The sequence below is a fragment of the Glandiceps talaboti genome, chromosome 3 (assembly GCF_964340395.1).
Source record: "Glandiceps talaboti chromosome 3, keGlaTala1.1, whole genome shotgun sequence".
In the NCBI taxonomy this organism is placed as follows: Eukaryota; Metazoa; Hemichordata; class Enteropneusta; family Spengelidae; genus Glandiceps; species Glandiceps talaboti.
In genome coordinates, this window is record NC_135551.1 from 14,963,503 (window position 1) to 14,987,955 (window position 24,453).

The window sequence follows — 24,453 nt, forward strand, 5'->3', positions numbered from 1 at the left end:
ATCATACCCTTGTAGTTAGCGGTCAATCCCTCCCTACGTTGTCGATACTATGCATGTACATACATTTAATTTACGATTGTGGTAAAAACGAAGGCAGTGTATTTGTTATACATGAAAATAGACATACCAAATATGCAATATTAGGTTTATTTGTGGATAATTCAAGAAAGTCGATTAAAATAGGATGATAGCTTCCCTTTGATTAGGGAAGTTAATAGTCATACATTATATTAGAACAGTATAGAATGAGTACCATAGAATTATAGTTGAAAATGTCTCTGTCCCCCCCCTCCTCTCTCTCTCTCTCTCTCTCTCTCTCTCTCTCTCTCTCTCTCTCTCTCTCTCTCTCTCTCTCTCTCTCTCTCTCTCTCTCTCTCTCTCTCTCTCTCTCTCTCTCTCTCTCTCTCTCTCTCTCTCTCTCTCTCTCTCTCTCTCTCTCTCTCTCTCTCTCTCTCTCTCTCTCTCTCTCCCATTCTCTCTCCACACCGTATTCTAAAGCTTCTCTTCCTCTATTCCTAGAAGTCCAATCAGGAGCTGCCCATCTGGGTACGACAAGATACAATGTTATAAAACAGTGCTTTTTAATCATTTCGTCGTTTGAAATAAATACAAGCCATGTATTTTGAATTCCGGGAGTGGTACTTACATGAAATATTTAATGAAGTTGATGAATATTCAATATATTATGTATTTATATTTGTATCAGCATTAATCATAGAAAAATAAACAAACCCATTTCCTAAAAACTGTGTTCAACTTTGTCATATATGTTTACTACAATAAGGCTGGGTTGTCAGAATTTACGGTGTGTGTGTGTGTGGGGGGGGGGGGGGGGCTGGGGAGAATATCTTTTGGTCAAAAACAAATTCGCAGGCCCCCCCCCCTTCGCGCTCTCAAAACATTTCATAGCCCCCCCCCCCCCTCGAAATGAACCCAATAATTTTCGTAGCCCCCTCTCGGCTACACATATTTTAATGTGTAATTATTCAGTAACCCCCACCCCCTCCACTTCAGAGATATACTGTATGGTACAGTACATTAAACTAACAGTGGAAATCAACTTCAACGTTCATACATAACAATGAGAGATTTCTTTACAAATATATGTGGGTTTTGCGAAAAAGGTCTCACACTGGGCTGTACTTGGAGATACTTAGTCAGCAGGGTTTTACCTTTCAATTTTGCTTCTTGGCAAAAATGATGTCTTTATTTCCAAGTATAACAAATTAATAGATAGGGATTACAGGAAGTGAATAACACTTAATAAGGGATATACGATTGTGTCGATAGATATGTACAACATCTGTTTATGTAAAGTATTACTGATATTTATGAGAACATTCTTAAAGTGACCTTTGATGGCCGCGACTGCCGTATTTTGTGTCACTTGGCGACCAGTTTAAAAAAGTCTCGGCACCTTGATCTAACCTAGCTCTTCTAGCAACATCTGAAGCTAGCCATGTTATTAACCGAGGCCGTGTTGGTAGCTATCTCGATCTTTCTCATACTATTTACTTGGATGTCAAACAGACCTAGATTACCTAAAACCTACCCTAAAGGTCCACCTGGTTGGCCAGTGATCGGTAACTTACTACAACTTGGATCACAACCACACTGAAGCTGACTGAATGGAGTCGACAGTACGGTGAGGACCATATCATCAATAGTAGAGTAGCTAACAGCCTATCAAAATGAGGCAGGTTGTCTAGTTTTTTTTCCTTGGGAGAATAGATAGAGAAGTCTACAGAAACATTCGACAATGGTTAATGGAAATATATGAACGGGATTTAAAGATAACTATAAATGATCCTCGTTGAAAGTATGATATCAATGCTATGGCATGACTTTCTTACAGGTCATTCTTCGTAGTTTTTATCATAACCTAACATTTCAGTCACCCTCTATACGATCATTAACTAATTTTACCAAGTAATCACGACTTCAGATTGTGAATGTATGTAATATATACTAGGTAAAAAATAAAATAATTTTATATCGCTCGAACATTATTCACCAGTAGCTGACAAAGCACGGCGTTCTAAGCTTAGCTTTTATGTTCTCTTTTAAATGGGGAGGGTTTATGGAATTATGTTTAATAATGGATTCAGAACATAAAGACGTGTACAAAGACAGGCGTATACTGTGTATTAAACTCCCAAACTCGGAGACAGTGTGTAATGAAATACAATTGCAAGCCTTTTGTCAGGTCTTGTTCTGGGTCATCGAGTTCTCTCTATTATATCCTGCCAGCTACAAGGTCTATGGCAGCAAAGGAAACAATGTCATATAAACATGTACTGCGAGGTCACATCATATAATGAGTTTGGTGTATATTCATACCGCGTTAATTTGTTTTCGATGGTATTGAATATTCCTCCTTTTTAACCTTCCAATAGGAGGGTGTGTTATGCCTCTGTCGGTCTGTCTGTCTGTCTGTCTGTCTGTCTGTCTGTCCGTCTTTGGACACAACATCTCAAAATAAAAACCATGGCATCAATTTTAATGAATCTTGCTACACATCTCCCTTATTAGGTTTTAGGAAAGATCCTATAATTTGTAATTGTCATTTGCATTAATTAACAGTATTAACATTTTCGGTAGTTAGGGTATAACTAATAAAAAATACAAGTACAACGAAAGAATTTCTAGAGGAATTTGTCACGTTACTAGAAACTGTCACTTCGTCACCTGGACATCTATTAATCGCTGGCGACTTTAATTTCCATTTGAATGACCCGAATTCATGCGATGCTGCTAATTTTAATGATTTACTAAATGCCAAAGATCTTCAGCAGCCTGTAACTAAACCAACCCACACGCATGGACACATACTTGATCTGCTTATAACGCGGTCGTCTGATCGCATACTGAATTGTATTGATTACTACTGACATTCTTGTATCCGATCACAGTCTTGTCCAGTTCAATGTCAATGTTACCAGACCACCGAACGCAAAGGTAACCCGCGCCAGTCGCAACTTCCGATCCATCGAGCGTGCATTATTAAAGTCAAGGCTATCTACATCTCTCTCTAATTTTCCACGGAACGTAGATGTGAACAAGCTGTTTGATTTATATGATGTTACTACGACTAAGATTCTCGACGAGTTAGCGCCAGTAAGCGTCAAAACTTTCACCGCGAAACCAAGCGCCCCATGGTATATAATGAAGAATTGCTAACATTGAGGAGAATAGTCCGACAATATGAGCAAAATTGGCGTAGCACAAAATTAGCTGTTCACCGGGAGATGTTCGTGGCAAAGAGATTACAATATAATCGGTATGATTGACCTTGACAGATATCAGTCCCAAAACCTTCTCCTGGCTCTGCATAGTGGGAATAAATAAGGATTGAAACTCATAAGAATAAGTATAATAATGCTTTATTAAAATTTAAAAATTCAGAAATAAATATAAAACTAATATGTGAAACAGTTTCATGATATTAATATGTAGCATACAAGTATACTAGCATATATATATATATGCTAATATATATATATATATATATATATATATATATATATATATATATATATATATATATATATATATATATATATGACAATTATTACAAAATGGTAATATATACAAACTGTTACATACAAATGTAGTGTTGGGTACACTCTAACAACATTTGGCAAATAATTATTATAAATAATTGGGGTTGGTATGGAAACCAGACTAAAATGCTTACAATAGAAATATATAGGGAAATCACTAACTCTGGTTTTATTTCACAAATAGTTATTTGTAACAAAAATCTGCATATGTACCAGATGACCATGTTTCACGTCACATGACATTCTGCTCAAAAACTGTTCCCCTATCAAAGTAAATTACAATTTGTCCCCAAACTTGTAAATGTTCCCAATCAAAATAAAATGTAACTGTTCCCCAATCGGATTAAAGTAAAACTGTTCCGCAATCAAATTAAAGTGTAACTGTTCCTTAATCAAAGTAAAGTATAACTGTTCCCCAATCAAAGTAAAGTGTAACTGTTTCCCAAAGTAAAGTATAACTGTTCCCCAATCAAAGTAAAGTGTAACTGTTCCCAAATCAAAGTAAACTGTAACTGTTCCTAAATCAAAGTAAAGTGTAATTGTTCCCCAATCAAAGTAAAGTTAACTGTTCCCCAATCAAAGTACAGTGTAACTGTTCCCCAATCAAAGTAAAGTATAACTGTTCCCAATCAAAGTAAAGTATAACTGTTCCCCAATCAAAGTAAAGTGTAACTGTTCCCCAATCAAAGTAAAGTATAACTGTTCCCCAATCAAAGTAAAGTGTAACTGTTCCCCAATCAAAGTAAAGTGTAACTGTTACCCAATCAAAGCAAAGTATAAATGATTCTCAATCAAAATAACATACAACTTTTCCCCAATCAAAGTATAAATGTTTCTCAATCAAAATAAAGTGTAACTGTTCCCCAATCAAAGTAAAGTGTAACTGTTCACCAATCAAAGTACAGTGTAACTGTTCCCCAATCAAAGTACAGTGTAACTGTTCCCCAATCAAAGTAAAGTATAACTGTTCCCCAATCAAAGTAAAGTGTAACTGTTCCCCAATCAAAGTACAGTGTAACTGTTCCCCAATCAAAGTACAGTGTAACTGTTCCCCAATCAAAGTAAAGTATAACTGTTCCCCAATCAAAGTAAAGTATAACTGTTCCCCAATCAAAGTGAAGTATAAATGTTTCTCAATCAAAGTAAAGTGTAACTGTTCCCCAATCAAAGTAAAGTGTAACTGTTCACCAAGCAAAGTAAAGTATAACTGTTCCCCAATCAAAGTAGAATGTAACTGTTCCCCAATCAAAGTGAAGTATAAATGATTCTCAATCAAAATAACATACAACTATTCTGCAATGAAAGTGATGTATAAATGTTTCTCAATCAAAGTAGAGGGTAACTGTTCCCCAATCCAAGTAAAGTATAAATGTTTCTCAATCAAATTAACGTACAACTATTCACCAATCAAAGTGAAGTGTAACTGTTCCCAATCAAAGTAAAGAGTAACTGTTCCCCAATCAAAATAAAGTATAAATGTTTCTCAATCAAATTAATGTACAGCTATTCACCAATCAAAGTAAAGTGTAACTGTTCCCAATCAAAGTAAAGTGTAACTGTTCCCCAATCAAATTAAAGTATAAATGTTTCTCAATCAAATTAATGTACAACTATTCACCAATCAAAGTGTAACTGTTCCCCAATCAAAGTAAAGTGTAACTGTTCCCCAATCAAAGTAAAGTGTAACTGTTCCCCAATCAAAGGAAAGTGTAACTGTTCCCCAATCAAAGTAAAGTATAACTGTTCCCCAATCAAAGTAAAGTGTAACTGTTCCCCAATCAAAGAAAAGTGTAACTGTTTGTCAAAGTAGAGTGTAACTATTCCCCAATCAAAGCAAAGTATCAATGATTCTCAATCAAAATAACATACAACTATTCACCAATGAAAGTGAAGTATAACTGTTTCAGAATATCATGTTTTGCAATGAAGGCCACAGGCCCAAAGAGTTTATACAACACAAATATACAGCTCAGAAAAGATAATGGAAGCACTGTATGAAACTTAAGTTCTTATATTGAAAGGATAATAAGTGAAACATGCCAGCTTACTTAACTGTGCGACTTTTTGAGAGCTTACTAGTGATATATATTTATCATGTGAAGAGTTTTCATAAGGCCATCTTGAGAGGAATTTCCTTCTCAGTTCGTCATAACGAGGACAGAATGTTAAGAAATGATACTCATTTTCTATAATGGAAACATTGTCTAAGGTAAAAAGTTACAATGAAGTAGGCTTTCTGGATGTTTTGATGTCTTCCTTTCTCAATATTCAGATCATGAGGAACAATGAAATCTAGACATTGCAATTCTAATTTTACATGGATAGACACAATTTAAATATTTCTCAGGTTGCAAAGTTGACTTGAAAGATGAGTAAGTTCGCAGTTTTGGGATGGACATTCTTTCATCATGCCAATTTTGCACTGCAGTCTTTCATTCTTTGGGTTAATAATATTAACTAATAGCTATAGGACACAATAGCAGACAAAATAATTGAGCTCTACCCAACACTGTCCCATTATTTTCAGTTAATCATTAATGGCCGAAGATGTGTCCTATACCGAAGTAATACTTTGAGTTTGACAAGTTTTTTATGTTTTTCACCAGAGATCGAGTCAACCTTGTCATCTAAAGCCCTGTTACATAACCTCTTACTCTTGAATTGAATTTGAAGTAATTACCAAAATTAAATTATGCAAATTACCAAAATATAAATTATGCAAATTACTCATTTAAACTACAAGCTACATCAACAAGCATTGTGACAAATGTGCACTTTATGTTTTATGTATTGAATTGAATTGAATTGAATTGAATTTGAAGTGTAATTACGAAAACTAAATTATGCAAATTACAAAAACAAGAATTATGCAAATCTTTCATTAAAACTATAAGCTACATCAACAAGCTTTACAGCAGATATGCGCTATGTTATGAGTAATGTATATACTGAATTATATTGAATTTGAAGTTTGTATTTTTATGATATATCTATCCCTAATCATTAAAAAACATTAATTATGCAAATGACTAAATAATCTTCATTGGATGTTTACTAAAATCTAATCATTTTTTTTGTTTAGTATATGTAAGACGCATAGTACATTTCACTAGAATTAATATGGTAGTTTTTTAAGATATCACATCCACAGACAGACAAACGCACACTCAGACAGACAGATGCATAATTGATCGCTAACATTACAACCAACACTAAGAAATTTACAAAGCTAATTATGGAATTTTCCCATCTGTGAAGAATGCTTGAAAACCTCCAGATCTTGCTGACATACAAATGTACAGAAAAATTGGAGCAATTGTGGTATCAAAAAGATTAAAAGCTTCCACACTTGGGAGTCATCCAAGCTAATGAATCGGCACTGGGAGTTGAAACAGTTTTCTTTTGCCTTGTACAAATTACCTTTCATTATGATTCCAACTTATGTAGAGGGCAGTATTAAACCAAGGTATTTGCATTATCCCCCAAGCAAAGTAAAGTGTAACTGATCCCCTATCAAAATTTAGTAAATATGTTCCTCAATCAAAGTAACATAAAACTGTTCCCCGGTCAAAGTAAGGAACAACTGTTGCATAACTAAAGTAAAGTAACTATTCCAAAAGCAAAGTAAACTGAACCTGTTCCTCAATCAAATTTTAAAGTAAAGTGCAACTGTTCCCCAATCAAAGTAAAGTGCAACTGTTCCCCAATCAAAGTAAAGTGCAACTGTTCCCCAATCAAAGTAAAGTGTAACTGTTCCCCAATCAAAGTAAAGTGCAACTGTTCCCCAATCAAAGTAAAGTGCAACTGTTCCCCATGCAAAAGCAAAGTATAACTGTTACCAAATCAAAGTAAAGTGTAACTGTTCCCCAGTCAAAGTAAAGTAAAACTATTTCCCAAGTACAGTAGTGTAAGTGTTCTTCAATCAATGTCAAGTAGAAATGCTTCCCAAGCAAGTAAAGTGTAACTTTGGCAAGTTCAGTAGCCAAAACGGGGAACCTATTCAAGCATGTCTGAGTTATGGCTTTGGACATGCAAACTGCACCAACAAAATGGCTGCTAGGTGGCAATATTGGATCATATCATGACAACAATAAATATGCACATGTATGTCATAGAACACTGTCCTAATACCAACTTTGAATGAGATCTGGTTCAATCTGTTTGACTTTGAGTTATGGCTTTGGACAAGGAAAATTTGTAAATAAAATGGCTGCCAGGCAGCCATATTGGATTGTATCATGAAACAAATTGGCGTGCGTATATATGCCATTGTATGTTGCCTCTGTACCAAGTTTGAAAAAAAATTGGTCCAGGCATCTCCAAGAAACGGCTCAGGATAGACGGACGGAACCCAATCCATAAGTCCCCGTCCCGGACTTCATCCAGCGGGGACTAATTATAACTGTCCCCGTGGCATAACAGTAGTAAATTTGTTCCCGCATAGAATTAAAGTATAGCTGTTTCCCCAATATCAATATCTGTTCTACAATCAAGGTAAAGTATAACTGACCCTCCCCATATAAATATAGAGTCATAAATAGCAATCATAATAGTAAATCATAGCTCTTCCCTTATTAAATTAAAGTACAGCTATTTCCTCAAAGTAGTGACAATTGTCTAAAAGTAAAGTACTCCTCAAAGTGAAGTATATCTGATCCTCCAATAATATTAGTATAGTTGTTCCTCAATGGACTATCAAAGTAAAGTGTAGTTGTCTCCTCATAAAATGAAAGTATAGCTGTACAGTTAATATCACCCCCCCCCCCCCCCATGAAAGTAGTACAGGTGTTCCTTCAGAAAAGTAAAGTATGACTGCCCCCCCCCCCCCCCATAAAAAAAGAAAGAAAGAAAAGGAATGATGTAAAGCTATCTTCCCCTCCCAGAAAGTTGGTATATTTATTCTGGTACCTAAAGGGATTCTAATCAAAGCCTTGAGTACAATTAAAAATATCATGATGATACAAAACATATATCAAGAATAATTATATCCAAAAAATCATCATTATATTAAAAATGGTAGACCAGTTGCTTTTTACTTTGTGTAAGCTTAACAACCACCTAAAGTTGATTTCTATTAGTCTTTACAGATATGGTTAGGAATATAGTTAAATTTATTAGTATGGTTAATGGTTAATTGTTAGGCTAAGGGTTAGTGTTAGGTGCCTAGACTAGAGGTGACCAAAGCATACACAAAGGGACTGGGCAACAGTCTACCAAATGAATACAATGAAGATTTGTATTGGCTAGCTATTCTTCAATTGTAATGAAATGATAATAATTATATTCATATTCTCAATAGTTATGACTAGCAATTTGAATTTTACATGCAAATGTTCAGAAAATATTCTCCATAATCAAATGAGTGAGAAGGCATTTGTTTCAGAAGTAGTTTTAAAATTATAACAATAACAATGTTGGTTTTTATATAGCACTTTCCCACTCTGTGCTCCAAGTACTTTACAATTATTATCCCTGACACAGATCTATATAAGTACAATAGCCCTTTAATTCAACTCCCTGGAGAGCCTACGATCCATTGCAGCCGCTATAAGCACATAGGATTAAAGTATTCACATTGCAACCTCTATCCTACCAGGTCCCCAATTACACAGCCGGTTGACTGAGGCACAGTCATGGTTCAAATCTTGTCCTGGGACTTAGCCATTCGATGAAGCTGGACACGCTTAACTAATCACCCACCATGACTCCACAAGATGGCACTTTAACTAAGTAACATTGTATCACAATTGCTGTACTCAGTAACTGAATATAATTTATTATGGCAGTTGATATAATTGCGGAGTTTAAAGTTGCACATGCCATTACTATGATTGCTGGGATTACATACATTAAAAGCCAATAAATCTCACTTCTTTTGACCCCAACATCAATTGGTTAACATGTTGCTAGGAGTGTGGTGGTTGTGGTGGCTATGTTTAAAACTCTTGTCCCTATTTCATAATACAGCAACTAATGTGCACTCACTAAATTTGCACATCATCTTTCACTTAACAGGTTATCATTCTCACTATACCAAATGGATTATTGCAGTCTAGTACCAGACAGATCAACTAAGCCATGTCTGGGGTTAACTTTAAGTCTTTTTTACCTTAACATCTATGGCAAAGTAATAGTTTGTCTAACAATTTTCACAAGTAGACACCCTAGTTCATGTAGGTCCTCATCTTCAGGTCAAGTCTATGCAAAAAAAGACAGTGGCCATGGCAGGGGATGAGGGTTTTGCTAAATACCAAGAATAATTTTAGAGAATGATTGCGCTTGTTTAAGGATACTATACAGTAACAGGGATTTTCACAACTTATAAAATTTCTCAGAATTTACAATCAATGATTCCTAAACACCTACAAATATATGTTCCCTCCTACATTATAGCATCATATACCAGGTAGCCCACAAAATATTCAAGCCAGCATGGCTTTTAAAAAGAAATCTCAAATATTGAAACCCCAGTAGCTGTAGTCATTTTTCATTCTTTTTTTTTTTGTTTGTCAAAAACATGTTATTTAAGAGGTGGGAGGGTGTGGCAGCTATACTTGAGGGAACTCACTGGGAACAGTTTATAAGATTCTTTTAATTGCTTACTAATTATAGTGATGGTACTGTATTTGATTTTTGATAAATAATCCTGAGCTGGGTTTGGATTTGTGGATAAATTATAAATACATGCTTCACATGGAAGTTGACAATATGAGCAATAATTATGAAATAAAAGGTGTTCATATGACAACTTCTGGTTCTTACAAAGACTATCTCTATGTTCTAGGTCATTCATTTACCTTGTGTCATTGTCGATTCAAATGCTACATAGTCTTTCAAATGACTTGGAGACATTAAAGACTTGATTCTTACCAAAACAAGCTGACCAATCCTGAAAATAACTGGTAGATTTCTTCCTCGTCCTGTGCAAATTAATATTGTAGTGGATTGCAAAGAGTGTTCTTGGTGATGTAACTGGTAGTCTCGACTTCTTCCTCTTCTTGCACAATATTTACACCTTGTGGTGGATTGCGGCAAGTGTTCTTGGTGATACAATGATACATTGTAGTCTTGACTTCTTCCTCTTTCTGTACAATATTTACTCTGCTGTGGACTTTGACATGTTCTTGATGATGTATCCAAGTCTATGGATTGTAATTCTGCAGCAACTATATATAATATTGGGCATATATGTTGTTCACACTTAAGGTGCTCTGGTCAGGGGATGTTGATGCCTAAAAATCAAAAATCATTAAGACCTATATATTAATAACTGAAAAAATCAAGACATAACAAGCCATGTACATGTACATTCTAAAATAATGTGTACATTAAGGAAGACCATGTCAAAACCAGAAGGGCAGTAGACACCTATTTTGGCAGAGATGACAATGTGACAAACTCTTCCACACTGAATCAGGCACATCAGTTCATTTAACTTCCATAACTTCACCAGTATGGTTACCCCCTCAATGTATATGACCTGGCCTGACCAACAACATATCTGGATATCAAAGGCATCAGATTGTGATCGGTTTGAATAAACTTGTTTTCATTGAAGTTCAATGGTAGAAGTGAACAGAAGAACCAGACATCACAGAGGCCAAAAAAGAAAATGCAATGTACATTCTATGTTATCGGTGAGTTTAGACCAACCCACATGGTGTACATAGTCACAACACCCTCTAAGCCAAATCAATGCATCATTGATTTACAACAATATTTGTGACCCATAAAACCAACCAACAAATAAGTGAACTTGACAAACAAACAAACAAACTAATCAATAGACAACTAACCAACAAACTCAAAGGTCCAACCACCTAACCAAACAACTATAAACAAAATAATAAATGACAACCAGACAACCAACTAATGCAGACAAACCGACCAACCGATCAACCAACCAACCAACCAACCAACCAACCAACCAACCAACCGAATGATGACAAATCCAACTAATAAACAAAATAACAAACCCATCAACAATATACAAACCAGAGGGTGATGTGTTCATATAAACTGTGGGTTTGTCAGAACTTATTAATAAAACAGAATGTATTACATTTTCTTACTGGACTTCATGATGTTTGGTTCTTCTGTACACTTGCATCAAAAAAGGTTTACCCAATGTGATCAATATCTGATGCATTCAATAATATATGTTGTCATTCAGGCTGTGCCATAAAGACTGGGGGTTTGACCATACTGGTGAAGTTGTGGAAGGTGTTTGAAGTGCTGTGCATGATTCAGTGTGAAAGAGTTGATCATATATGTCTTCTTATTCCGATATGTCTTCAAAGGCAACTACCAAAGTATTAACCCAATAATACCCTACATCCAATGTACATCTGTCTCTATGTTCATGCCATAAACTTTCATCTGACACACTCAAAATGATATGCTACATGACTGGTGAAATTCACATTCATATCATTGCATCTTTCCAGCCAATTCCATGTTCATTTGTTTTCAATGGAATCGATTTTGCAAAGAGAGGTAAAAGGTACCTGTCAAAATGAAAAGGACAGAGGATGCGTAAATCTACCACATTTGTGGAAATTTCTTTGATTCTTTTATTGACATGCAGCCATCCAGGTGTTGCAAGATGCAAACCGAACTGAATAATAATTATACAATGAAATGTATATGCACAAACAATTTCCAAAATATGAAATTTAAACATCGTCTATTGTTAGTTTTCATAGATTATTTGCTTGTATTCCACCATGTGTGCTTTCAGCAAATTAATTTGAAAACTATTCTACAACTTAAGAGAGCTATCATCTTCCATATAACTTGAATGTTACTAGTATCTGACTTGTCAGTGAACAAAAGGTCACGGTCGAGACATAACTCCAGTTGGTAAACAATATATGTACATATCAATCAGATAATTCTAACATCTAGTGTGCTCAATTTTGTGTATGTGCAATCGGACTAGAGTGAAGCTTTAATGGTTGAAAATTCCAAATGTAACAATTAGCAGAACTTATCTTGGTTGTCTCAAATCTTCATCTGCTTTCAGGTTGCTGTCAATTTTGTGAAAGATGTTTGAAATTTCTTGATTTTCGGTCATTGGTGCATCCATATATCCTTTTAGCTGAAAGGACAAACAAATCAAAAGATTAACATTAAAACAATAGGATATGTACTCAAGATATATGCTCTTCTGTTGCATCCAAAGATAGACAATGACACAATAGGTGTATATTATTCTATAATATTCATATTTTCATAGATATCAGTTCAAGTACGTGCTTGTGCCAGTTGTTGTAAGGGTCGACAACTTTATTGTACTCAACGCTGCACACGGCACTTTGTTTAGTCCAGGCGCGGGAATTTTTTAAAAATGGTGGCAACTTGGACAAGCACATGTGAAGCCCACGCACTAAATTCTTTTTAACCTTGCTAGTTTGCACTAAAAAACTACACACATGGGGGATTTTGGGGGGTTTACAGTAGTTATGCAAGAAAATAAATGGACAGAATTTTGCTGGCGTAAAGTTTGAACGAAACAATCGAAAATTCGGTACCAATTAACACCGTGATATTGCGTATACTGGTTATGCTAGTAAAAGTGGCTAGAAAAGTTGTGCAAGGTGTGGACGTACGGACTTGTAACCCGTGTGAGAATAACAAAAGTCAAAATAGTGACCGTCAAAACAACTTGCACTAATGACTAACTTCCTAAATAAATAAATAAATAAATAAATAAATAAATAAATAAATAAATAAATACAACCGTTAAAGGATAAACCATAGACAGTAGAGGGGAGACTACTGTCTATGGTTAAACGAACGCGAAAAACCCGTGGGAGGAAAGACTTCACCACGACAAGTTCAAAGAATTTATCTTTTTCGTGGCTCCCGCCATGGAAGTATAACCCCCGAAAAAGTCACGTAGGGACGAAATTTGCTCGCAGCGCCAGAAAGTGTTTTCCGTTTACACCAGTCTCACCTTATTAATAGTGACTTCTTGTACGATATCCAGATATATGGTTTGGTATTACACTTTATATACTAGTATGTAGTGCATCGATATTCTGAGATATCTTGAGCGACGACGTGACTAGTACGCGTACGTTCACTCACTTGGTTCAGCTTGTTCGGTATCCGGTTTAGTTCTGCGTGGGATGGAACTTTCCACTCAATCCTTGGTAGTCGATGAGGGCGTTGGTCACATGGTGACCACTGGTACACTTCAAACAGCAAACCGGAAAACTGACTGGAAAAAATGTTGTGTGTGTCAACAAGACAAACCATGTGTCCGCTGACTTCAGTATATAAGTGTCCAAAATGTATTGTCCAAAACGAACGAACTCATAAGTTTGTGTATTGACCTTGTGCGACATAACCACTTTTACTCCATCTTGTCTGTACATATACAAAAATGTCACTATCAATCATGATCCCGGAACCGATAGAACTAAAGGCCTTATGGTAATAAAACTATTTATTTCGATATGATATAAGTTAATGATATAATATGAAGTTAAAAGTAAATACAGAACTAAATAAAATGGAGGGACACTATAAGTTTATTACATATGTCATTAAAAGCAAAAGTATTAATTAAATACATACGTACTAAACACGTATACATACTTCTTGTGTTTCTTTAGACCGCCGACCCATATGAAAAGTTTACAAAAACAATGTAGTGTAAAATATAATTCTGTCGTACAGATAGCAAAAGTGAGAGAAAAATATATAAATAGTTATATAGTATTATTTACTTTGGAAGTCCTCATCTTTCCATAGCTTTATATACATATTTCAACAAATTGAGCAAGATGTCTGACACAACAGTACTTAAAATTTGCAACTTTTTATTCAGTCATTTTAAAGACCCTTTTATTTTGCATCGAGCGAGCATATTGCATGGCGCGTTCGTTCCTCCTAATTGTCTGGCTAAATGCGATACAATTCGTCTACATTGTACGCAGCTACATCGTTGGGGGCGGGCTTTCTATAAACTTTGTGATTTTCTGGGGGGGGGGGGATATTCCCTGCTTAGCAAAGCAAATGGGGTCTTCATCGGCCCGGCTAGAAACAATTAATTATGCCCAACGTAAGTTCACCCACGGGGGGGGGGGGTAACACCTGGAACGCCCTGCCTGACAACTTAAAAACAGCAGAGAAGATTAAAACCTTTACAAAACATATTGGGGTGCCCAACGCATGTAACTACACACTACATAGTAACCTATATCTTCACCTGTCTTACGCCTTACTGTTATACTAATTAGTTTGCATTTTACTGTTCAACCTGTAAACTTTTGATATATTTTCTTGTCAGTTCCACTTTCTTTTCCAACTGTACGTCAACTGTGTAACCTTTTTTCATCTACCCTTTTGTTAACTGTTTTGAATTTCATTCTATTTTTAATTATTATGTTGTATGATTGTTAATGTAGTGATGTTTGAGGGCCTCAATGGAAAGAAGTCTTTCATTTACTTTAGTTCAGCCTGAATATATTGCATGTGGATTTAGACGTGGTGGGGGCGGCGTAGTGTTCGTAATGGAATAGACATATTATATTTAGTACGCATTGGGCAGGACGAATTAGGGATAGTCCGGTGGTGACGAGATCTCGCGAGGTTTAAGCATTAACCAGTGCTCTTTCTTCCTTGTTAGTGCATGTTTGAGTAATGTAATCACCCAACTGAACCCGGCTAATTATACGATTAGGAGTGACTGTTTTAATTTTGATAAGAGAAGAATACACGAGATGTCTCCCTTACGGGAGGTAAAAATACGTCTTGAGCAAACATATCCAAGTTTACAGGAGTTTCTTGTAGATATTTGTTAGGTTTCGAATTCGCTACTCAGTACTTCATCTAGACCAGGTATTAGTAGTGGTTTGCGTTGACGAACATCAGGCCAGAATCTTCGACACAGGGGACATCTAGCCTGATTATTACAGCACGTACTACAACCAATCAGTCGACCACAGCCACCATCATAGCCACACACTTGAACAGGCATCCTCATTTGTTGAGCACATATATTACATTTAAACAGATTCCTGACGTCATCCCTCCTGAACATTGGACCAATGGACCCGTCTGTAAAACTCGATAGACTGGAAGTATCGTCTGCTTCATTGGTTCCAATGAATTCATCCAATCCTGGAAAGCGTACTGGAGAACGTGATGTTGGCCATGTTACACGACACATAGGACATTCAGTGATATCTCTGACACAGTTACGGCATCCGATCAGTCTGCCGCACCCTTCGCTGTAAATACAGGCATACGCAGGCATCCTAATTCGACTAAGGCATATTATACATTTGAATACATCTCTCAGCCGACGCTGTGATATTTCCAAATCTGGTATATCTATAGAAATGAAAAGAAACACCAACAATCAAATGGAGTTGAATTGTAAATATGGGATATGAAATACTTTTACTTGAAATAACAGTTAATGTTTTTTAATCGCGGTGGTAATTGCTCCCAGCGACTTCCTTTATATTCCTTGATAACATTTACCCCGAGTTTAGGTCGGTCAGAGAAAATCTCTTGTCTTCAGGGAACAATTCGATCCCACTCCCGACAGCCAATCGTGAGTTCAAACCACTTGATAGCCGGTAAGATATAAACTAACTTACCTTGTGTTGTTTGCTCAACTAGGATAGGTACTCGAACTGACTCATCCACTGGATCATGCCTCAAAAGGCCCACAACAGTTCCATAAATACCCTAAGAACAGGTATGAATATTTGTCTTAATTTGTGTAATGAGTTCCACTATATTAGTGATAAAACTGCATGTTTGCTTCAGTAATTAGATAGTTACTTTTACTTGTATTTCAGTTACATATCCTTCATATCTTGCAAGTGAAGTTTTAACCATTGTCTATGCCACACTTTCTTATTATTTGAAAACAAAATATCTCAAATTTCAAGCTTCTTTGACGTTGTGCAATTCGATCACATCGAGTATAGTTTAAGTCACCTTTTACCTCTAAATATTTCAAAGCTCTCATTTATTTCACTTGACATTACCTCTCTTGTCCGGCGTTGAGAAATGTCCATGCCAGGCACCGCTATGAATAAAAAAATATAGAACAATTAATCGTTGGTGATGTGCGAATTTGCTGCAACTTGCTTTTGTAATATACATCATCCTCTTACCTAGTCGCGTCTGTTCATTTGGAGTAGTGATTCCATGTGATTCGTCTGGTATATACAGTCTGCAACAAGCCACACCAGTGCCGTAATTCTCCTAAATAAAAACAGACATGCCTATTGTTATCGGTAATGTGTCACAAGAATCTAATGTAATCGGTCGAGTTATGCTAGTAATTGTAATATCTTAAAACTATCTAGAACTATACATCATATTTACGTTGATATTTCGCTTATATTCGTTTACTCATTTCAGGCTTTGGGATTGTTATCAATTGTATTGATTTTTTTGTCAGTAACATTGCAGACAGTTCTAGAGATATGCAAACAATTAAATTACATCCGACCAAGTGAATAGCTTTTTTTATCTTCCAAAGTTAATAGAAGAAATTATTAATGTGCATATACTTCAGATTGGAACGATTGCCATGAACTCAGAATGACAACTTTGTTTTGGGTCATACAATTAGTATTAACGCGGACACTTTATGGAAATATTTAATGTTCATACCTTCGTACTCAAGAACCTAAGAACAGCTACCATTTCAAGCCATGTCGTCACACATAACAGTAAGACACAGCAAGCTCCAATGTCGTTCGACGATCTTAGATCTCCTTCTGTCCATGAGATGGTTACAATAGCGATTAGCAGGGCAAAGTCTGCCAGTGAAAGCAGAGCTGTAAGATTCACTATAAATGTTTCTGCTAGAGTGATTCTCATTCGGCGTTCTTCTTTCGTCTGTGTAGATACAAAGTGTCAAGTACATATAACAGAAACCTTATCATAGTTTTCAATTTAACTTTTGTTCCAAACACAACGTGAACATTTTACCTGAAATTTTCGACTGCACACTTCAGTCTTTGTCAACAGGTAAAATTCTTAAGTTGTGTTTGGAACAAAAGTTACATTGAATATTATGGTTTACCAACACAGCTGAATTTCCATTTTTACTAACCTTATGGCCAATCGAATCTAATAAATGAGGATGACTGTGAATAATATGATGGATGGATGGATGGTGGTGGTGGTGGTGGTGGTGGTGATGATGATGATGATGATGATGATGATGACGATGATGATGATGATGATGATGACGATGATGATGATCTAGAATAGAAGGTACTTATTGAAATTGAAAAAACTAGGTATAAACATGAATAAATATCAATATATTTCTCAGGTAAAAAACTTACCCTATGTACGTATATTCTTCTACAAAAGGAAGCAACGGCCACCTTTCCTAAAGGAGCTAATAAAGAACATCGTATAGTAAATTGATAGTTAAAGAGTGTATGTACTGATGTCATAACATACAATATATACTATTATATTATAGCATTACCAATTCCAGTGAATTTTGTGACGTCATCGCTGTACATTATTACTGATAATGTACTCCATTATTGGGCATCGCGGCCCCGGAACGAGCATAACAATACAAGCTTATTTGTTCTGTTTCTTCGTACGACTAGGTATTTTTTCGAAATGTATGTTGTTACTTATGATTGTCATTTCCACTGTTTAAAAATACAACGCATTCATGAAACAAATTTGTGTTCACAGCAGTTCATTGAAGTGTATATGTGTGTGTACGTGTACGTACGTGTGTCGCTATGATTAGTATTCAGCTTCCGGGCCGAACATGGCAGACGATGTTCAGCGCTGTGTATATTATACGTAGTTTTGCGTTTCTCTGTCTACAAATTCACTGGAATTGGCAAAACTATAAAAATAATAACAATAATGTATGCCCTCCCAGTCCATAATGGACTCAAGCAAACTTTGCACTCCATAATGGGCTCGGCTGTCGCCTCGCCCATTATGTCGTTCAAAGTTTGCTTTCGTCCATTATGGGCTGGGAGGGCGTACATTATTGTTTAAATATATAATACATATGTTTAATGCAATTAAATGTTAATGCCAAATACTTTTAGGAAAATACGGGTGACCTAAGGGGTCTAGCGACTCGTTGTGACAACCCTTAGGTCACGAGTATTTTAAGGCTGAATGAAGAATGCGTAGACGCGCCCTGTCGTGACGGAGAACGACCAGAGAATATATTTAATATTTTTTTCACTTTTTGTTAAACTTCGCTCGTACATGATATAATGTCAAATATATTCACTGTACTGTTTATTCCTAAACGATTCAGACTTGAATATGGATAATAAGTCGGGGAAAAACACCGTGTAATAGGTGTTGTTCTCTTGCTCTTAACGCGAGACCAGTTAATGTTCCTTCACTTACAAATTAAGATCTGAGGTACAAGATATTTCCACGACAGGAAACTGTGTAGGACAAGTACAATGACCAATAGTAATAAGTAGATAATCTCTGTATATACAGCAGCAATAAACCACTTGGAGGCCATGCTATCGAAATGAAGAGAACAGGATAGATGAGAAAATAAAAAAATAAATGCATTCATCAACAATAAACGAAAGTTTCACTATCGTACAGATACATATACAGATACAGATACATATACATATACATATACAGATACAGATACATATACAGATACAGATACATATACATATACAGATACAGATACATATACAGATACAGATACAGATACATATACAGATACAGATACATATACAGATACATATACAGATACAGATACAGATACAGATACATATACAGATACAGATACATATACAGATACATATACAGATACAGATACAGATACAGATACATATACAGATACAGATACATATACAGATACAGATACAGATACATATACAGATACAGATACATATACATATACAGATACAGATACATATACAGATACATATACAGATACATATACAGATACAGATACATATACAGATACATATACAGATACAGATACAGATACAGATACAGATACAGATACAGATACATATACAGATACATATACAGATACATATACAGATACAGATACAGATACATATACAGATACATATACAGATGCAGATAGCGGTGGAGGTACAGTAAAACTGTTGCAGATAAGGGTATAGGTACAGATACAGGTACATGTACATGTTCAGGTACGGACACAGAAACAGATACAGATACACGTACACGTACATGTACAGATACAGTTACACACACACGGTACGTACGTACATATATGATGGGGTGTCTGGTGATATGTATTTTTTCCAATATTTTCGCAATATTAACAAGAATTCATGCATTGACATTTCTTCATAAGGAAGTCGTCATGAATGAAAATGCTTAAATGTGAAGTTGTAAAGAAATCAACTTTACAATCATACAATTTCATATACATGCACAGATTACAAAGTTTAATAACATAAAAAAAGCTGCTGAGTTGTTTTTACCTGAAACAATCGAGATCTTCCTCCACATATGGTGAGGAATTTCTCTGAAATGTAGAAAATGTCAGTTTAAGCTAGTTCATTAACCAAGGTAGATTTGGTATCATGGTGTATCGATGACATGTACATATTTATATAGGCGTAAGTGTAGGTGCATGTTGAAAGTCATTATCTCTGTCTCTGCTAGTGTCAGTGACTCTCACATTGTATCCTCTGTACCACCACCCCCTTCCATCTCTCCGTTCCTCACTATCACTGTCTCCACAAAGAGCCTTCTTTCATGCCCTTTCGCTCTCTCTAAGCCTGTATGCCTGTCTTTCTATCTACATTTGTATCTATCTATCTATCTATCTATCTATCTATCTATCTATCTATCTATCTATCTATCTATCTATCTATCTATCTATCTATCTATCTCTCTGTCTGTCTGTCTGTCTGTCTGTCTGTCTGTCTGTCTGTCTGTCTGTCTGTCTGTCTGTCTGTCTGTCTGTCTGTCTGTCTGTCTGTCTGTCTGTCTGTCAGGCTGTCTGTCTGTCTGTCTGTCTCCTTGTCTATTTCTTTTTTTCTTGTCTATTTGTGATTTATCAAAAAGGCCCATTGTCTCTCCTCTCTACTCTCTCTCTCTCTCTCTTTCTCTCTCTCTCTCTCTCTCTCTGTATACTCACCATATCTATCCATTTCTTTAAGCACACTGTGACCTTTACTAATATGACTACACAAAATAAGCATATAACAATAGCTATGGCGTCCTTTAAAACGACAGTCAGTGTAATGAGTAATGCTAATTCTGACAAGGTCAAGAGTAGTGTAAATATCCTTGCTGCTATGCCACATTTTGTTATACGTTCTGCCACCTGTCAATAAAAAAGTAAATATTTTGATGACCTACGAATCAGCAACTTTGTTTAAAACTTGTATCGTTTCAGAGAAACGGCACGACGGGGTTAACCAGCACGTGAGATTCTGGAGCATGCGCACTTCCTTATCAATTATGGCTTATCATAGTTCTGTTTTTGTTTAATATAGTTATGACTGTTAACAAATGTAGTCTTACATAACTCCGAGTCAACCGTTGTAAGAGCTAGTCACACTCCTTCTGGGGCATTCCTAATAAATTTGAATACAAGATAGTTTGATTTGAATCTTATTTTGAAGGCGTAAATCACTTCATCAGACAGGGGCATCTTAATGTTTTATCAGTAGTTATCAATTTTGTTGATACCTTTATCAGCAATATTGTAAAACTTGTAGAGATGTTTAAAATCAAATTACACCCAATTGAAAATACAAAAATAAAGAAGTTTTCAATTCTCAATCACTGTACATCCTATGAAGAAAGCCTATACACATTATATTTAACATTGGTGTGTTATATAACGAATTTTATTATAGCATTACCAATTCCAGTGAATTTTGTGACGTCATTGCTGTACATTATTACTGATAATGTGCTCCGTTATTGGGCATCGCGGCCCCGGAACGAGCATAACAATACAACCTTATGTCCATAATGAGAGATGAGATTTGTTCTGTTTCGTCATACGACTAGGCATTTTTCGAAATGTATGTTGTTACTTATGATTGTAATTTCTACCTTTTAAAAATACAACGCATTCATGAAATAAATTTGTGTTCACAGCAGTTCATCGAAGTGTATATGTGTGTGTACGTGTACGTACGTGTGTCGCTATGATTAGCATTCAGCTTCCGGGCCGAACATGGCAGACGATGTTCAGCGCTGTGTATATTATACGTTGTTTTGCGTTTCTCGGTCTACAAATTCACTGGAATTGGCAAAACTATAAAATAATAACAATAATGTACGCCCTCCCAGTCCATAATGGACTCGAGCAAACTTTGCACTCCATAATGGGCGAGGCGAAAGCCGAGCCCATTATGTCGTTCAAAGTTTGCTTTCGTCCATTATAATTATGGGCTGGGAGGGCGTACATTATTGTTTAAATATATATACCCACATCTGATAAGCATATTCGATCCATGTATAGTGCCAGTGCCATCTTTGCAATTGGGGCTGAAAGGTATAGAGAACGCTGATAAAGTTGGTTGAAGCAAATGAAAGTGAACTAAAAAAAATCAATAAATTCATAAAATAAATTATCCTGGTGTGACACTCTCATGTATATGGCACAACTAAGACATTATTTGTGTTAAGTGAATTAGCTAATAGTTTCTGATTGAAATTTACAAAAGCTTTACAAGTATGATCAACGTATGGATATTACATTATATATTTACCTGAACCTTTGCACCGAAAGAAAATGTCATATATCAGAAAAAAGGACAAAACACTTTGTCTTCCATTCATCCAATAAAATAAATTACGTGTTTTGTTTTTTATTATTGGCCTGATTAAAAACCCGTGTCCGACTTCGATAAAAATAAACCGTCACATGATTATGGAGTTGGCTTGTCTGATGATAAGATTCAGAAATGTTTGTTTCAACTTCACTGGGTCCCATTAAAGGTGCTCTATGTGTGTCATTATCTACACTATTTGCAGTCGGATGTGATACATCAGTTTTACGTCAGCATTTGTCGAGGAAATCATTTTATTAGCCTTATATTTTTAAAGCTGCACTAGCTGAACTGGAACCATATTTTAATTGTTTTGTCAGACATAATGATTTACTGGTAATATCATATATCTTGAACACTTTTGAACCACCTAAATATATTTGTTATAGCTGCATACATAATATGGTACAATAAATTCACGAAAGGGCCATAGTTTCACATTTTACTTTGACGCACTCTATTGTCTAATCACAGGGTATGTTTTGTTTATTGTTTACTTTATTTCTTTACAAAAATTATTTTTTTTGTTTATTGTTTACCTGTTTGTTTTTGCACTTTAAAAATCTTTTCCCTGCAAGGTGCCATGTAATAAAGTAATGATTTGAAAATCTTGTGTGTGTTTTTATAAATCAATTCTAACTTGTTCTTTAGTTGGTTTTAATAAACCAGCTTTACTATGACTTCCTTATTGATTAATTATGTATGAGTTTGTTCTACTGAGCGCCCTCAACCGGTGACCCTTCCGCGACCCCGCCCACAGTGTAATTGAGTCTTTTTTCATTGTGAGTGGGAAGCATAAAGAAGAAGTAAAAAGTAACAATAAACAATCCATTATCTTTTGTAAAGAAATCATTTTTTACGCAACAGCCCTGGCCTGAATCCCCCCCCCTGTAATTAATGAAGGCTCCCAAATACTCTAGTTACAATTGTAAAATCACAGATCAAAGCATCATACAATTGGAATTATACATGGTAAAAAATACAACACAAGTATGTATAAAAAAAAGTATGCTTATTTACTCACAAATAACGACCAGTGACACGAGTAAACTGTACTGTACATGTTTATCTGGGTCAGTGTTTTGTAGGACTGCGATGACTAGTAATAACAAGTATATGATTTCTGTAAAGATTATTGCAATCAGCCATCTTGAGACCATCCTATGCACCTATAGACAAAGAAAGTACTGGTGATAGTATCGTTCCAATTTAATCTGCTTTTTCAATTAGAGATCTTTGATATAAATCAAGAGGTTCGCTCCAACAGAATTTTCACTTTAGCATGAAAATATGGATGAGAATTGTTATTTATTTATTGTTCATTTCAATTTCTTATAATAACTCGTTAAATATTTTACTTTTTATAGTGTGTTGTGGTAAAGAAAAACAGTGATTCTTTTTAGATTGTATCACTGTCTTCAGAACACATGATTTCTATGAACTTTGTATAGGAAGGAGGAGAGTAAAAGTAACGTGGAATATACTTATTTCGTTATTGATTTGAAAATTTACATTTTAGTAGAAAATGAAATTCGTCCTCGACCTCATGAAGGTCACAGAGAGTACATATCCTATCACCACGGTCTACATTATACATACTTACCTGGCACAGGGGTTAACCATGATCAAATATATACAACTACCACATAACAAAGTTGATTGATTGATTGATTGATTGATTGATTGATTGATTGATTGATTGATTGATTGATTGATTGATTGATTGATTCCAATCAACCAAATTAACATTACTGTGCCTTTTTACTTCTTTAAAAAAAAAACAAAAAAAAACCAACAACAACATTTGCTAAACATCACAGGCCAAGTCTAGGACTGTGATGTTTAGCAAGTGTTTTTCTGTAACTCAATAAAACTTAAACCAAAAATCAATAATGTTTTTTTTTTTAACAGTTTGGTAATGTACGTCCATTAGGAAAGAATAGGCATAGAGAAACAATTTCTCTGACAATCACTGTACTTAAAATCTCTCCAAACTTGACTATATGAAAGCTTGTTCGTAAAAAGAAATTTAGGGATTCACCATTTTGTTTTCAAAGAAAACCTTGAGTTAACGCAGTCCGACGTTGGCGGCCATATTGGATTTAAACAGA

The 24,453-nt window shown here is 35.5% G+C and overlaps 1 protein-coding gene and 1 long non-coding RNA gene across 2 annotated transcripts; both read right to left on the minus strand.

Annotated features, from left to right (window-relative positions):
* Positions 1-14,313: 14,313 nt before the first annotated feature.
* Positions 14,314-17,313, minus strand: LOC144432901 (uncharacterized). Its single transcript, XM_078121204.1, has 5 exons — positions 17,211-17,313; positions 16,706-16,796; positions 16,577-16,617; positions 16,181-16,271; positions 14,314-15,908 (listed from the first exon to the last, which is right to left on the minus strand). Exons 1-5 carry the CDS (start codon positions 17,241-17,243, stop codon positions 15,373-15,375), a joined length of 792 nt encoding a protein of 263 aa, XP_077977330.1. The 5' UTR covers positions 17,244-17,313; the 3' UTR covers positions 14,314-15,372.
* Positions 17,314-17,893: 580 nt separating this feature from the next.
* On the minus strand, positions 17,894-20,813 carry LOC144453942 (uncharacterized). The gene is made up of 4 exons (XR_013482460.1): positions 20,692-20,813; positions 20,030-20,073; positions 18,948-19,072; positions 17,894-17,949 (listed from the first exon to the last, which is right to left on the minus strand). It is a non-coding gene; the product is annotated as an uncharacterized LOC144453942 (long non-coding RNA).
* Positions 20,814-24,453: the final 3,640 nt, after the last annotated feature.